This window comes from Tachysurus fulvidraco, chromosome 17 (genome assembly GCF_022655615.1).
Source record: "Tachysurus fulvidraco isolate hzauxx_2018 chromosome 17, HZAU_PFXX_2.0, whole genome shotgun sequence".
In the NCBI taxonomy this organism is placed as follows: Eukaryota; Metazoa; Chordata; class Actinopteri; order Siluriformes; family Bagridae; genus Tachysurus; species Tachysurus fulvidraco.
Window position 1 is genome coordinate 2,786,582 of NC_062534.1, and position 17,666 is coordinate 2,804,247.

Genomic DNA, 17,666 nt, shown 5'->3' on the forward strand with positions numbered 1-17,666 from the left:
GCCATATTTGGGCCACATAAATTACATTTGGCTCATGCTTGGTAAACTTATGGCACTGCTTTGGTTCAGTTTTGACAAAAAATAGGTGTGCCATATTTGGGCCACATAAATAACATTTGGCACATGCTTGGTAAATTTATGGCTCTGCTTTGGTTCAGTTTTGGCAAAGGAGATGTGGGCCATATCTGGGCCGACAAACACAAACAATTCTGGGCCACAACTCAGCTGTTTATCTGGCCCAAATCTGGGCCAAAGGAAATTTGCTGACTGGGTTACCTCTAACATGAGGACGTGAACCAATCAGGTAACGGTAGTACTGAATGTCCTGGAGTGTTCTGAAGCGACTGGGTGAAATGTGGATAAAAAAATATATAAAAATAAATAAATAAATAAATAAATAAATAAATAAATAAATAAATAAATAACATAGAAAATGTTCTTTATTAATCTTCTTTAATACCGATTTGAGTGGAATGATGATAAGAACTTCTGCTTAAAGTTACATTTTGCTGTGAGGGTCAAATGGATCTGGACTTCTGCATGAAGATATACATTTTCCTGATAGATATAAAAATAGCTAGTGAAGGTAATGAGGAAAAACAAAACCTAAAATATCATATTCCAAAAAATAAAAAAATCTGTTTTAAAGTTCCTTTAACATTTCTTTATATACATATATATATATATATATATATATATATATATATATATATATATATATATATATATATATTTGTCCTTTGTCCTAGTTACATCTCATAGTACAGGCAAGCGGTAGTAGAAAATAATTAACAGACAAGCAAAAAACTTGTGGTGAACAAAACCGTTGTACTAAAATAGAATCATAGCAGAAAAGGAAATTTAAGTCATGACTTGAAGCAGCCAATCAGATAAAAGCTTCTGGAACAGAAAACTCAGTGCTTTCATCATCAGGTCACTTTTCAGCAGCTCCACCTTGAGGGTGCTTCCCTGTCTAAAGATGATGCCTCTGTGGATTCTTGTCTTATCTCTTAACATAAGAAGTAAGTTTCAAAGAGTTTTTAAGAAAACAAATTATACATATTATTTAATTCTCATTTCATTTTATTGATTTTAATTATTTCTTCATTGCAGCCCAAGCTGTGGATTTTTCCAGACCATCGTTTCTCTCGGTCAAACCTGGAGAACGTGTGACTCTAAACTGCTCATTTGGACCCTTTCAGTCTTCTGAAAGTGTTTTCTGGTACAAACAAAAATTTGGAGAAATGCCTCAAAAAGTAGGAAAAAGAATAGCGTATAAGGACATTGTCATTTTGACCGAGTTTAAGACATCAGGATTTGTAATGGAGGAAAAGGATAAGAACTTTTCTCTGATAATTCCACATATAAAAGACAAAGACGAAGGACTTTACTTCTGTGCAAAAGGTTTCCTGGACGATATTTTATTATCAAGCGGAACGTTCTTGGCTGTAAAAGGTAAATCTCCACTGTTTGTTCTGTTCAAACTGCCATATTTAATGAACTTATATTAATAACTTGAGGTTTATGATTTTTTATTTACTTGCTGGTTTCTAGTCACTTTTTTTTTTAGGATTTATTTAACAATCATTAAACATTTGAAATCCGAACACAGATTCTCATGTTTTTTTTGTGTGTGTTTTTTTCTTATTCATGTCCAGTTTTATTCATTTTGATCATTTCTACATAATATTCCACTTATATTTGAAAGTAAATTAATAAAATTGACTACTGCACCTTTAAATGGATTTAAAATCAACATAAACTAATAACTATAAAAACGTCAGAAGAAGAAACAAGTCTTATAAAATGTAAAATTACGATTGAAATTTTATTTACGGTATTTTTATGTCTATTCTCACTATGTAAATAAATTACAGAGGTTCAGTAGATGAACAAGGTTCAAACTGTCAGTGTAGACGGAGGCTCGGTTTTAATCAGCTACAGATTCTGAAGGTAAACTAGCAACAACAACAACAACAACAACAACAAAAATCCCCATAGTGATGTCCAGTTCTTGAGCATGTCCCAAGTAGAATTCACTTATTTTTGTTTTAACATTTTTATACGAGCATTTACATAGTTTTATTATTGCATCAGCAGAAGCACAAAGGCATCAAATCAAATGTTTAATAGATAATCAGTGGAGCTAAATAGCTGAAACCACACTGAGAACAAATTTTGAACTGTTTTCAGTTTAAAAGGATAATCTTTAATGTGTTATGTAACACAAACTTGTGGGATGTTGCAGCTCAGTGCTTAAGGTGTTGGACGATCATGAGTCTGAAGACCAGGTCCACTAAGTTGCCACTGCTGGGCCCTTGAGTAAGGCCCTTAACCCTCAATTGCTCAATTGTATAAATGCAAATAAAAATGAAAGTCACTCTGGATAAGGGCTTCTGCCAAATGTCAGAAATGTGAATGAAAACATCTGAGATCTTACTGTCTTTATTACGCTAAACAGGTGACGGAGATGCAAAAGTCTCAGTGTTTCAGCGCGGCCTGTGGGACTCGGTCCGGTGTGAGAGCGACTCTTCTACACACAGCTGTGTGTACAACTTCTCCAAGAACATCCTCAGCCTCAATGATACTGGAACTTACTACTGCGCTGTGGCCCTGTGTGGGAAGATCATCTTCGGGAACGGGACAGAAATACCGATGGGTGAGAACACATTCACTTGATGGACTGTATACTTAAATCCAGAACAGGTTTAAAACACACTTGTTATAGATAATGTTTTTTGTAATATACAGCACAATGTACATCTTTATTATAATTTCTTGTATGTTTAATCTACAGTAAAATCTACGGATCCTGTAGTGATCTACCTCGCTGTAGCTTTGGGAGTGTGTGTGCTTGTGATCGTTGTTCATATCGCAACCTGTAAAGGAAGAAACTGTGAATGTTTCACTGGTGAGTCTTCATTATGTGTTGTATAGAAAGTTAATTATTCAGTATAATACAAATAATACATATATCTAAGGCAGCCTGGGAAACACTTCAGATGCTAAAAATGTTTGCTAAATTTTGTACCTAGATTTTTTGATTATTTAGATTATTATATTTAGATTAATTGTGAGATGTCCATAAGCCACAGAAAGATCAAATGATTTTCTCACAATGCCAAACATTTACTTTCAAAAGGATTTCTTATTTCTATATTCTATATTTAGTACATTATATAGATATTGTATGAAAATTTTTTTTCTTTTTAAAGGGAAATCTCAAGAATGTAAAGTAACGAAAACAGAATATAAGGTAAGTAATGTTGAGATTCTTCTCCTTTTGCCTCTTCTTCTTCTTCTTCTTCTTCTTCTTCTCCTTAATCTATTTTTTTTTCTTTCTTTTCTTAACATTCTTATTATGTTGCTTCATATTTCGTAATAACAAAAGCCTTATTTGATTTGGATTTATTGTACTTGAGTTGGATTACTCACAAGCTTCCTGAAAACATCTGTTTTATCATTCTGTTGAACACCGAGTTCAGTCAGTAATAATATTCCGGTTAGACTTGAACCTTATAATAGAAAAAAAAAACACAATCGGATGAAGGAGTTTTGATGATTTTCTGTCTGAATTACTTTACCTTAAAAACTAATCCAGCTCAAATAAGGCTAAATGTCACAATATGCTAATATTTGCATCATTGACCTACACTGTAGAAGAAAACTTTTTAATAAATAAATCTCTCCTATCTTTTCCCACAGAGCCGTGATGCTGGGGAGCTGAATTATGTTGCCTCACTGATTAATAAAAAGACAGGAAAGACAGAACGAGCTCACGATAACATTTATACTGAAGTGATTTACTCTTCTGTGTCTTAGATAATAGACGTCATTTATTTTCTCATGTTAGTTACTCTTATATGTATAGTCTTCATTTCCTGATAGAAAATCATTAACATGTCATAAACAAACAAACAAACAAACAAACAAACAATCAAATAAATAAATACTGTTTGTAGTGACAGTCTCAGGGTATTCCAAGAGTAAAAACTTAATTTTTTTTTTGCATTTTTTTTATTTCTTATCTTTTGTTTTATTCTCAACTGTCACAGTTATCAAGTACCAGGTGAAAGAAAAAAAAAGCTCGCAAGATAATATTAGCCATTAAGTATAAAGTATGCCTTTAAAAATATTTCAATTCAGTTCAGTTCAATTTATTTGTCTAGTGTTTTATCCAAGCAGCTTTACAGAAGTATAGAAATATTTAAAAGTTTAAAATTAAGTTACTATATACAGTTTATATATATATATATATATATATATATATATATATATATATATATATATATATATATATATATATATATAACATTTATCTCTAATGATCAAGCCTGAGGTGACGGTGGTGAGGAAAAACTCGATGAGATGATATGAGGAAGAAACTTTGAGAGGAACCATACTTAGAAGTTAACCTCATCCTCATTTGGGGGACACTGAACAGGAAATAATGTCAATGTAAATAATGTCCTTTCTACAACAGTTTATAATCCACTGAAATTTTGTAACCAAGGAACCTATAGAACAGCATAATTTCTGAGTTTATTACAGATTTAACACAAATTCCTTCCTGCCGAATTCTTCAAATGTTCACTGATGAAGACCGAAAGTAGACAGAAGCTATGGCAGTTTAAAGATGGTGTGATATCTCCTAGTAGTTCTATCCACAGCAGCCCCATGGGTCACAGGCTGTCCATGCAGATCTGTGACCAGCAGAGTGACCGCCAAGAGACGAGACTCCAACTCAGAACACTGGGAGCTCTGCAGTGGTGTTTATAGCTCAAGAGAGAGTGAGAGAAAATATGCCTCACCATGTGCCTCACCTGCCTCGCGTGTGCCTTGCTCCACCCACCTGGATCTCGCAGGGATCGTGGTCCCCTCAGATACGGGATTGGTGCATCGAGAGCCACGCTTCGAGTTGGGGGTACTGTCAGGATCCAGCCCGGCCTTTGGCAGCTTTGGCCGCCTCTGCACACCTGTTCCTCATGTGTCTAATTGTTGTTAGTATTTAGTTGAGCCGCGTTGCCTTAAGCAGCACGGAATCCTCTGATGTTGTCTGTTGTTGTCATTTGTTGTCTTGTCTCTAGTCTGTGTCCCTGTTTCATGTTTTTTAAGTTATTTAACCCAGTTTATTTTACGCTATCCTGCATTTAGGTCTGTTTTATCCCACGTTGCTGACAGCATCCACTTTTTTTCTTTTCTATGTGTTGTCTTTTTTGTTGTTGTTGCTGTTAAAAACAAATAAAAATATATTTTAAAAAAAAAGTCAATTATTTTATGTACTTTTCAACTTTGACCTAGAGTTCAGGGATCATTTTGGTAAGGAGCAAGTTTTAAAAAAATATGCAGCAGTAAAAACAGTTATTCTAAAGAAAGATGTTTTAAACACGATGCCTCGATTTAGACGTAAATGAAAACATTTAACCCTGATATTTTCCTCGGGTCAATCTGACCCAGCTGGAAAGTTTAATGTGTCATAACTTTGGTTTTCTTCCACATATTTGCCTGAAATTTACCAGGATTGTTCCAAATTATGAACTTTGCAAGTAAAATTAATTTTGTATATTTCTGTCTAACTATGTGTTCAGACTAGTATATACTACACATTTTGGATCCTCCCGGGTCATTTTGACTCGGCCACATTTAGTGGCGCATTGGATACACTTTTGCCCTTTTCAGCACAATGAACATACATATATACACAAAACTGCACACACAAAATATCCACTAACATACGTACCCAAAACACACACACCACACACACACACACACACACACACACACACACACACACACACACACACACACACACACACACACACACACATTGGGCATTGCATTTCATTAGGCCTCCAGAAAAAAAAAGCCAAACATTTGTAAATATTTCACACTTTTGATATGTCTTTGCCTAGCAGAGGGCAAAATATGATCTACCGAAATGATGCTACACACAAACACGCACACACACAAGCATTGGGCATTGCAATTAATCAGGCTTCCAGACAAAACAAAAGCTACTCTCTCATTTCTACCGCTTATCTGAACTACCTCGGGTCACGCGGAGCCTGTGCCTATCTCAGACATCAAGGCAGGATATACCCTGGACGGAGTGCCAACACATCGCAGGGCACACACACAATTTTCCAGAGATGCCAATCAACCTACCATGTATGTCTTTGGACTGGGGGAGTAAACTGGAGTACCCGGAGGAAACCCCCGAGGCACGGGGAGAACATGCAAACTCCACACAAAACAAAGGCTACACATTTGTAAACATTTCATACACACACATGCATGCATGCACGCGCACACACACATATGCCATGTTTTTGAGTGTGTGTGTTTAGCCTGTTGTTGGTTGATTAGATGACATCTGGTAGGTAAAATAGATATTACAAGTGTAAAATTGATATTACACACAGAATGGTGATAATTGTTGAATGTTTGATTTATAAGCATTCAAGTCATTTTGGCCTGTAAAAAAACAGGTTTTATTATTTGCTGACATTAAAAATGGTCACAATGGTTTCAAAACAATCTCCTGCCTTTGAAATATACCAGCCTGGAATTGTGCATTAACTTTTGTGCCTCTATAGTGAAAATAATTCAAAATTTCTGTTTTATTTTTACTAAAAAATGAGGCATTTCTGTATATAAATAAGGTTTATTATATCGAATATTTTTTTTTTTTCAAAATATATGTTAATATGTTGGAAACAAGTTACTCAAAAGGTAAAAAAAAAATGGCTATCATATATAGTTCAAAACAGACAAGGTCAAGTATACTCAGCGCTCCTAATTTGCATAGGAGGAAAATATAAGAGTTAAAAACTATAAAGTTTTAAGCCTTGTTGTTCAGTTTTCCCGCCTAATGAAAACACCTTTACCTCTAAAATGAGGACGTGAACCAATCAGGTAACGGTAGTACTGAATGTCCTGGAGTGTTCTGAAGCAACTGGGTGAAATGTGGATAGAAAAATGAAATAAAACAAACAAACAAACAAACAAACAAACAAACAAACAAACAAACAAACAAATAAATAAATAAATAAATAAATAAATAAATAAATAAATAACATAGAAAATGTTCTTTATTAATGTTCTTTATTACCGATTTGAGTGGAATGATGATAAGAACTTGTGCTTAAAGTTACATTTTGCTGTGAGGGTTAAATGGATCTGGACCTCTGCATGAAGATATACATGTTCCTCATAGACATAAAAATAGCTAGTGAAGGTAATGAGGAAAAAAAAACTAAAATATCATATGCCAAAAAATAAAAAAATTGGTTTTAAGGTTCCTTTAACATTTCTTTTATATATATATATATATATATATATATATATATATATATATATATATATATATATATATATATATTTGTCCTTTTATAGTTACATCTCATAGAACAGGCATAAGCGGTGGTAAAATAGAATTAACAGACAAGCGAAAACTTGTGGTGAACAAAACCGTTGTACAAAAATAGAATCATAGCAGAAAAGGAAATTTAAGTCATGACTTGAAGCAGCCAATCAGATAAAAGCTTCTGGAACAGAAAACTCAGTGCTTTCATCATCAGGTCACTTTTCAGCAGCTCCACCTTGAGGGTGCTTCCCTGTCTAAAGATGATGCCTCTGTGGATTCTTGTCTTATCTCTTAACATAAGAAGTAAGTTTCAAAGAGTTTTTAAGAAAACAAATTATACATATTATTTAATTCTCATTTCATTTTATTGATTTTAATTATTTCTTCATTGCAGCCCAAGCTGTGGATTTTTCCAGACCATCGTTTCTCTCGGTCAAACCTGGAGAACGTGTTACTCTAAACTTCTCATTTGGACATTTTAATCCTACTGAAAGTGTTTTCTGGTACAAACAAAAATTTGGAGAAATGCCTCAAGAAATAGGAAAAATATTATCGTATAAGGAGATTATCGACATTTCGACTGAGTTTAAGACGTCAGGATTTGTATTGGAGGAAAAAGATAAGAACGTTTCTCTGATAATTCCACATATAAAAGACAAAGACGAAGGACTTTACTTCTGTGCAAAAAGTTACCTGGACAATACTTTTTTATCCAGTGGAACGTTCTTGGCTGTAAAAGGTAAATCTCCACTGTTTGTTCTGTTCAAACTACCATATTTAATTGACTTATTAAAACTGCCATATTTAATTGACTAAATAATAAGTTAAGGTTTACAATTTTTTATTTACTTGCTGGTTTCTAGTCACTTTTTTGTAATAATGGTGATTAAACTATATTAAATCTAGAAATCTCTTTTTTTATGATTTATTTAACAATATTTAAACATTTGGAATTCGAACACAGAATTTCATGTTTGTTTGTTTTTTTTTGTGTTTTTTTTTTTGCTTCATTTGCATATTCTGTTAATTCATGTCCAGTGTTAGTCATTTCGATCATTTCTTCATAATATTCCACTTATTTTTGAAAGTAAATTGATAAAATTGAACCTTTAAATTAGTTTAAAATCAACGTAAACTAATAACTATAAAAAGATCAGAAGAAGAAACAATTCTTATAAAATGTAAAATTATGATTGGTTTTATTTATTTTTATGTCTAGTCTCACTATGTAAATGAATTACGGGGGTTCAGTAGATGAACAAGGTTCAAACCGTCAGTGTAGACGGAGGCTCGGTTTTACTCAGCTACAGATTCTGAAGGAAAATTAACAACAACAACAACAATCCCCATAGTGATGTCCAGTCCTTGAGCATGTCCCATGTAGAATTCACCTATTTTTGTTTTAACATTTTTATACGAGCATTTACGCAGTTTTATTATTGCATCAGCAGAAGCACAAAGGCATCAAATCAAATTTTTAATAGATAATCAGTGGAGCTAAATAGCTGAAACCACACTGAGAACAAATTTTGAGCTGTTTTCAGTTTAAAAAGATAATCTTTAATGTGTTATGTAACACAAACTTGTGGGATGTGGTAGCTAAGTGCTTAAGGTGTTGGACGATCATGAGTCTGAAGACCAGGTCCACCAAGCTGCCACTGCTGGGCCCTTGAGTAAGGCCCTTAACCCTCAATTGCACAATTTTATAAATGGAAATAAAAATGTAAGTCACTCTGGATAAGGGCTTCTGCCAAATGCTATAAATGTGAATGAAAACATCTGAGATCTTACTGTCTTTATTACGCTAAACAGGTGACGGAGATGCAAAAGTCTCAGTGTTTCAGCGCGGCCTGTGGGACTCGGTCCAGTGTGAGAGCGACTCTTCTACACACACCTGTGTGTACAACTTCTCCAAGAACATCCTCAGCCTCGATGATACTGGAACTTACTACTGCGCTGTGGCCCTGTGCGGGAAGATCATCTTCGGGAACGGAACATCAGTACATATGGGTGAGAACACATTCACTTGATGGACTGTATACTTAAATCCAGAACAGATTTAAAACACACTTGTTATAGATAATGTTTTTTGTAATATACAGCATAATGTATATCTTTATTATAATTTCTTGTATGTTTAATCTACAGAACAATCTACAGATCCTGTAGTGATCTACCTCGCTGTAGCTTTGGGAGTGTGTGTGCTTGTGATCGTTGTTCATATCACAACCTGTAAAGGAAGAAACTGTGAATGTTTCACTGGTGAGTCTTTATTATGTGTTGTATAGAAACTTAATTATTCAGTATAATACAAATAATACATATATCTAAGGCAGCCTGGGAAACACTTCAGATGATAAAAATTCACATGTAAAGATTTTTAAAAGTCTTTTTACTACCAAAGTTTATATGTTATCTATATTCAATTTATTCACCAATCCAGTTAAACTCAGATACACCAACACAACCATTGTGTAAATAAAGCATCATTAATCTGCATGTAATTTAAAAATTTGAAGAAAATATTAATATAAAAAGCATTAGAATGAAAATTGTGTATTTCTAAAATTTATTTTGCAGACAGAAAAGAATTTATTCAAAATTTTGTGTCTAGATTTTAGGATTATTTCGATTATTATATTTAAGTTAATTGTGAGACGTTGATCATACTATAGATTTTTTTTCTATTTTTTTTTATCCATAAGCCACACATTTACTTTTAAAATGATTTCTTATTTAAACAAAAACATTCGCTATTAAATACATTACATAGATATTGTATGTAATTTTTTTTCTTTTTAAAGGAAAATCTCAAGAATGTAAAGTAAAGAAAACAGAAAATAAGGTAACTAATGTTGAGATTCTTCTCTTTCCGCCTCTCCTTCTTCTTCTCCTTCTTCTATTTTTTTCTTAATAGTAGAAGAAGCAATCTTCTTAGCATTCTTATTATTCAGATTTCACAATAACAAAAGCTTTATTTGATTTTGATTTATTGTATTTGGGTATTTAAGCGATTGCTAACAAGCTTCCTGAAAACTTCTGTTTAATAATATTCCTGTTAGACTGAACCTTAAAATACAAAAAAAAAAAAAAAAAAACACAATTGGATGAAAGAGTTTTGATGATTTCCTGTGCTAATCATTGCTTCTTCTCGCGTCACGGGGAGCCTGTGCCTATCTCAGGCGTGTGTGGAAAAAAATACAAGCACAAAATCCTTGCATTAGCAGAAGTGTATTAAGTATATATTGATTGTCAACATATTTGGTATCTGTACAGAATTTCTTGGGAGATTTACATTACATTTATTTTTCACAAACATTTCACAGAAATAGGATTAACATGTGAGGGTCATGGTGGCTTAGTGGTTAGCACGTTCGCCTCATACCTCCAGGGTTTGGGGTTCGATTCCCGCCTCCACCTTGTGTGTGTGGAGTTTGCATGTTCTCCCGGTGCCTCGGGGGTTTCCTCCGGGTACTCCGGTTTCCTCCCCCGGTCCAAAGACATGCATGGTAGGTTGATTGGCATCTCTTGAAAATTGACCATAGTGTGTGAGTGTGTGAGTGAATGAGAGTGTGTGTGTGTGCCCTGTGATGGGTTGGCACTCCGTCCAGGGTGTATCCTGCCTCGATACCTGATGACGTCTGAGATAGGCACAGGCTCCCTGTGACCCGAGAAGTTCGGATAAGCGGTAGGAAATGAATGAGTGAGTGAGGATTAACATGTTCACAGATTAACATGTGCTCTGTTGTACAGTAAGTGCTGGTGGCTAATTTTGCAGTCTTAATCATTGATTTGGATGCAGCTCCCACTTGAACCCTGACACTTTAGATAACATCCTATAACAGATAAATAAAATCATTTTAATATGGGATGTCGTTGACTTGACATTCTGTTCTTAGAATACAATAATTAACATTAACTATTAGGCATGTCCATATATTTGTTATCTGGAAATGCTTTTGTACTGTTTTTTTTTTTATGAGAAAGTTATGTACAATAACTGCTCGGTGCTGCGAAACAAACAACTCTGCTAATGCTAAAGTTATGTACAATAACTGCTCGGTGCTGCGAAACAAACAACTCTGCTAATGCTAACTTAATTCTATATAAATTATATAACAGCATAGTTACATTAGTTACTAGCCTAAAGTGGACGGAGACACGGAACTCACTGACCTGCCTGCGTTCACAATTCACACGGTGCAGATGGGAGGGAGAACGGCTGACTACACAGTTTATGGGAATAAATTGTGTATTTCCCTCACAATTGTCACAAAAAAACTCACTACACTGTCTGTCTGGTCTCTCTGCATAGCTGCTTTGTGAGATAATTTTTTTCCCTCACAGCTGCATGAGTCTGCGTGAGAATATGGGGTTGTGGTGTGAGAGTGTGAGAATTGGGTCAATTGTGTGAGTCTCACGCTGAATGTGTGAGAGTTGGCATCATTGACCTACACTGTAGAATAAAACACAACTTTTTAATAAATAAATCTCTCCTATCTGTTCCCACAGAGCCGTCATGCTGGGGAGCTGAATTATGTGGCCTCACTGATTAATAAAAAGACAGGAAAGACAGAACGAGCTCACGATAACATTTATACTGAAGTGATTTACTCGTCTGTGTCTTAGATAATAGACGTCATTTATTTTCTCATGTTAGTTACTCTCATATGTATAGTCTTCATTTCCTGATAGAAAATCATTAACATCTCATAAATAAATAAATAAATAAATAAATAAATAAATAAATAAATAAATGTGTAGTGTTTGTAGTGACTGTCTCAGAGTATTCCAAGAGTAAAGACTTAACTTTTTATTTTGCTTTTTATTTTTTATTTCTTATCTTTTGTTTTATTTTGTTTGCATTTCTTTTCTTTTCTTTTCTTATTTTTTTGATAACTGTCACAGTTATCGAGTACCAGGTGAAAGAGAAAAAGAAAGCAGATTATATTTCTCTCTCTCTCTGTCTCTCTCTCTCTCTTTTTTTTTCTCACAAACACAATTGAGGTCAAGAGGTCAGAGGTCAAGAGGAAGGCACAAGAAGAGATATATAGGTGTTAAAAGGTGACATGAAGATAATTGGTGCGAGAGTAGAGGATGCCGAGGATAGAGTTAGGTGGAAACAGATGATTTGCTGTAGTGACCTCTAACGGTAAAAGCCGGAAAAAGAAGAAGAAAAAAGTAGAATGTAACTGTACATGAGAAAGGCCCAAACTTTCCAAAAAAGAAAGAGGAGATGGAACATATCCACTCTGTGAATACAGAAGGAAGTCAAGATATAAGGTAAGGCAAAGAAATATAAGGGCAGTGCTCGATGAAATGTTCTTTGTGAAAATCTTGCTAAATGAAATAAATAAATAAATAAATAAATAAATCTCTATAAAGTCTTGTGTGGTTTTTCAAAACTAGGTTGTGGCACTAAACAGGAACAAACAGGAAATGTTCACAAAAATGAAGTTCAGAAGTTTTAGAATGAATGTAGTGTTAATGACTTTTTACTAGTTTCTATTATGTCGATCTTTGTTAGATTTCACTGACGGCTAAAGCAGTACGACGTCCGCTTTACACCTCTGACTACAAGGGTATGATTACAAGAATATGAACGACCCGAGTTACCAAAATAGAAACCTGTAGATGGAAAGGAAATATTTTTTCCATCTACATAAAGAACGTGTGACTTACTTGTAGCAGCCAATCAGGTGAAAGTGTCCAGTATAAAATACTCGCAGCTTTTGTCGTTTGTCTACAGTGACATTCAGAACCTTAGTGTCATTTCACCTCTGAAGATGTCTGCACTCTGGAGTCTCATCTTAACTCTGTACTTAATATGTAAGTTTAATATCAACTCTAGACTGAATGTTTTCCAGCAAAACACTCAGATAAATATTTCTTACATTTTTAGCATCTTAAAATTGTTTTTATCACCAAGGTTTAATATTTAAGTGAAGAATTTCTGCAAAGAAAAAAAAAAAAAACAAACAAAAAAAATGTTATAGCGGAAAAACTATTTTTTATTTACATTTACTTTGAAACGTAATCCAGTTTGTTTTATTAAATGAAATTGTATTTCTTTTCTAGCTTCAGCACAATTTCTGGATTTTTCCGGAATCTCGTTTCTCACCGTGAAGTTTGGAGAAAACGTTTCTCTTAACTGTCCGTTTCTGAAGGCTAGCAGTATAGATCGTGTGGTTTGGTTTAAACAGATGTTCGGAGCCATGCCTCAGAAAGTGGGAGAAAGATCAGCGTATAAAGAAATCAAAATTTCCCCAGAGTTTGAGAAGTCAGGATTTGTAATAAAGACGAACGGTGACGTCGTTTCTCTGACGATTCCACGAATGAAAACAGAATACGGAGGACTTTACTTCTGTGGAATATTAAGCTGGGAGAATTTTACACTGTCTAACGGAACTTTCTTGGCTGTAACAGGTAACGAACCAAATCTATTCTGTACAACTCTACTGTAAGAAGATGTGCGTAAATTTGTGCACCCTATCGTTAGAGTTAGGGTTGTGAAAAAGAGAAAGAGAAAGAAAAAAGTAAAGATACAGCATTTTTACCAGAAAATGGTAGAGCCTGTTGAAATAGTGTTAATGTCGATGGTTTAATTTATTAAATATTCATCAAATTTATTCATTATAATAAATACTGTTAATATTATAAATGTTACTTTCATGGGCTGTAAGACAAAGTGACTACACTAGATTTAAGAAATTCCCTGGAAATAAGTGAATAAGTGAGATATTACAGTAAAATACAACCCGATGTGTTAATGCCCTTAGGCACATTCTCACTGTGTCTATATGGATTTTTTTGGAAGGTTTTCTCTCACTTGTCTAAAACAATCCAGTCGGTCAGTAAGCACGGCTAAATCAGCCCTAATTGTGTTTTCAGTTTTTCTTGAATAGACTCATGAATATTTGAGTTCTCATCGTCTCCTGTAAAATTAAGGGGAGATTAAATGCTTTAAATTGCACACAAATCTGTAAAAAAGTCCCGTCACAAATTAGCATATGTAATTTCATGTATAGTATTTTGCTATTGACTGCGATAAACGCAGTATGTTTATTCATATTAAACACGGTTAAATTCTGAGCTCTAGGTGGCCACAGTTTCCTTCTACCAAACACCAGACTAAGATCTCACTCTCTCTATATCACACTGATCAGATGACAGAGATGTAAAAGTGAGTGTGTGGCAGCGCGGCGTGTCGGACTCGGTTCCTGCAGGAGCCTCAGTGACTCTGCAGTGCTCGGTTCTCTCTGAGAGCAGAGCAGCAGAACTCCAAGTGCTCTGGTTCAGAGCTGCTCCACCACAATCCCATCCTCAAATCATTTACACTCATCACAACAGCAGCCATCAGTGTGAGATCGACTCTTCTACACACACCTGTGTGTACAACTTCTCCAAGAACATCCTCAGCCTCAGTGATACTGGAACTTACTACTGCGCTGTGCTCCTGTGTGGGAAGATCATCTTCGGGAACGGGACACGAATACAGATGCAGAACGTTGGTTGGTGAACAATTTGTGTGTATTAATTGGGGTTTATAGATACAGACACCAAGAAAAACGTTCATATATGTCATTGTTATGTGATGTGACACGCTATGCTTTTTTTCTTGCTGATCATATTCCATGTTCATATGTAGACAATAATTTGATGTTTTTTTGTGTCTTAAAGCAGCGTCTTATAATCCTGTAGTGATCTGTCAGGGAACAGCGCTGGTAATGTGCGGGATTCTGATTTCTGTTCAAACTGTTTTACTCTGTAAAAGAAAAAACGGTCCACAACACAGAGGTGAGTGTTTAATATAACAGCGTACATTTATTTTTAATACATACAGCGTATAAAAATGACCTCAGCACTTATTTAACCTTCAGATTCAGTTCATATTATTATTAGATTCGGGACCATCGTGTTCAGAAAGAATCAGGAAAACGTTAGCAGTGTCACATCTTTGTGCAGAATGAATCAGACTCGTTATAGAAGAGAATCTTCAATACATTCACTCTTTTGTTCACAGAGAGAATTCAGCACGATGCCGTGATAAACACTGACGAGACGAACACTCAGGTACTTGTTCACTTCTACAGGGAATGACTCAGGATTCTAATAATTAACCATCATTAATAATTGATAGATCATTGTAGATTATTCTTGATTTTATTATTTGTAATCATTGATAATTAAAAAAAATCTAATTCATTAATAATTATAGATTATAAATACTTTAGATAAATACAGATGATTAAATAAATATAAATCTTATATAATCATGAGTTTACTTATTATTTTACTTTTTTTTTATTATTTATTTAGGACTCTGACACGGTGGAGCTGAATTACGCTGCCTTACACTTCAAAGAAAAGAAAAGTAAAAGAGCGAGAGAGAATCGAGTTCGAGTTCAAAACAGCGTGTACTCTGAACTGCAATCTTCCATCACTACTTAAAATATTTACTAGATATAATTATTAAAAGTTTATTTTTTCCTGTATAACAAAATGCCGACAAGATGCTCTGTACTTTTAAATGATCCGTAGAACTTTTATCCGATCTGTAGAATATCTGCTTGTCATAAAACACTTGGGTTTTTAAAAGAACTGTTGATTTATTTTCGGTTTCAAACCGAGTTTCTCAGCAAAGCTTTGCATTCTGTTTGCCAGAACAACGTATAATATGTCTGTATTTCCTGCTTTTTCATTAGATTCTACGTATACACATTCATCAATGATGAATGAAGAGTGTTGTGTTTGATTTTGTAAATGGAAAGGTTTGTGGTTTGAGCGTTGGAACAAACCTCATCTTAAACCACCCACTTTCACATCTTATAACTGTTCTGAATTTTAACTCTTTGCTACGGTGAAGCTCAGTTAAAGCACAAGTCAGACCAAAGTCAATAAAATACATACACGTGTTCTGTATATCACACTATCAGTATCACGATGATGTCAGTTTTTACATGTTTTATCATCAGGGTGTAGAATAAAGCTTTTCCAGTGGAAGTGAATAAAATCTGATCGCTCCTAATTTAAAAATAGAAAAAATTCTATCTATGAATCTTATCTTCAGTGTGATTCAGGACCAAACTCGGAGCAAATCTGAACAAGGAAAATACAACAACTTTTATGTTAGAGAGGAGGCGCGGCTTAACCTGTTACTAGATATGACACGTTATTTTAAAGACTGTGATTGGTTGTCTAATAAATATAGGAGCGCTTTTAAAATCTGCTCTATTATAAACCTTCACTTTGTCTCTATGTTCAGATATCTGAGACTATATTGTGTAGGGATTACGTTCGTGACCGATCGTATTACAGACGTTCTAACATCTGTATGTTATAAATGTAATACATGTAATGTAAATGTAAATGTAAACATCTCCGACACAGAGCAGAAATGTCACACAGACAAATTAGATCATTTCTGCCTTTATGGCACTTTGGATCTGTTTCAGAGATGTTAGAGTCTCTATAAATTACTCAGCAGAATATACAGTATATCATTTCTGTTCTGTATCTGTAATTTGATTGGTCACCAAAATAATCCCTTCACGATCTAAGCTGTATCGTCTTATTAACTCACTATCATTATTAAATGTTGTATACAACACATTTTCTTCTCCCTCTTCACCTTTCAGCCATTTTCTCCTCTGATAAACGATTAAACCTCTTAAAAGTCCTCCTCGCTTCTCCTAACACTTTCTGATCTTATGAGCTCTTTTAAAGTGTTAAGATGCCTTATAAAGAACCTTTATCTTTACTAGGACCTTCTCTTTCATTTCAAAGGGAAACTCTAACATTTCTAGGAATAAAAGAGGTGGGGCTTGTCAATATGGGCGGAGAGAGTGTTCAGTGCGCATGTGTGACATTAGCAGAAAGCGGTTTTAACATCGACGTGGAGGATAAAAACAAAGAAAGAAAGCGAAGAAAGACTTACGATAAGGCAAGAAGTTGGACGTGTTAATATAGGATCAGCTTTCCAGCGCTGGAGAGAACTGAAGGAGCAGGAAGTTGGCCACATATTCACAGGTTGGAGTTTCCCGAGTCAATATCTCCTGAGCCTGTTTTGCTTTGTTACACAGAACTAATATATGCCTTTGTCCTTTACATGATTATGCTTGTGTGTCATTTTTGCTTGTTTGTTTATCTACAATCGTATTGTTCTTTTCTTCAGCTATGATAAAGACACGTTTCTTTCCATTAGTCGCCTGGGTTACGTATGTATGTGTGGGCGGAGCTATCGAAACAGGGGTGGGACCTGTTTGGGTTAGGGGCGTGTTTGTTTTGCTGATTTTATATG

At 34.6% G+C, this 17,666-nt stretch overlaps 3 protein-coding genes across 4 annotated transcripts; all 3 read left to right on the top strand.

Annotated features, from left to right (window-relative positions):
- The first annotated feature begins 872 nt into the window (after positions 1 to 872).
- On the top strand, positions 873 to 4,233 carry LOC125138457. The gene is made up of 6 exons (XM_047802147.1): positions 873 to 1,022; positions 1,114 to 1,455; positions 2,462 to 2,659; positions 2,798 to 2,911; positions 3,216 to 3,256; positions 3,706 to 4,233. The coding sequence occupies exons 1-6, from the start codon at positions 980 to 982 to the stop codon at positions 3,820 to 3,822; spliced, it is 855 nt and encodes a 284-aa protein (XP_047658103.1). The 5' UTR covers positions 873 to 979; the 3' UTR covers positions 3,823 to 4,233.
- Positions 4,234 to 7,519: 3,286 nt separating this feature from the next.
- LOC113648387 lies at positions 7,520 to 12,124 on the top strand. The gene is made up of 6 exons (XM_047802141.1): positions 7,520 to 7,669; positions 7,761 to 8,105; positions 9,179 to 9,376; positions 9,515 to 9,628; positions 10,171 to 10,211; positions 11,879 to 12,124. The coding sequence occupies exons 1-6, from the start codon at positions 7,627 to 7,629 to the stop codon at positions 11,993 to 11,995; spliced, it is 858 nt and encodes a 285-aa protein (XP_047658097.1). The 5' UTR covers positions 7,520 to 7,626; the 3' UTR covers positions 11,996 to 12,124.
- A 941-nt stretch (positions 12,125 to 13,065) lies between these two features.
- LOC113646048 lies at positions 13,066 to 16,523 on the top strand. Of its 2 annotated transcripts, none has more exons than XM_027152055.2 (6): positions 13,066 to 13,195; positions 13,445 to 13,792; positions 14,533 to 14,877; positions 15,050 to 15,163; positions 15,390 to 15,439; positions 15,686 to 16,523. In XM_027152055.2, exons 1-6 carry the CDS (start codon positions 13,153 to 13,155, stop codon positions 15,815 to 15,817), a joined length of 1,032 nt encoding a protein of 343 aa, XP_027007856.1. In that variant the 5' UTR covers positions 13,066 to 13,152; the 3' UTR covers positions 15,818 to 16,523. The 2 variants fall into 2 exon arrangements, with proteins under 2 accessions (XP_027007856.1, XP_027007855.1); XM_027152054.2 differs by having other exon boundaries at positions 15,047 to 15,163; positions 15,686 to 16,522.
- Positions 16,524 to 17,666: the final 1,143 nt, after the last annotated feature.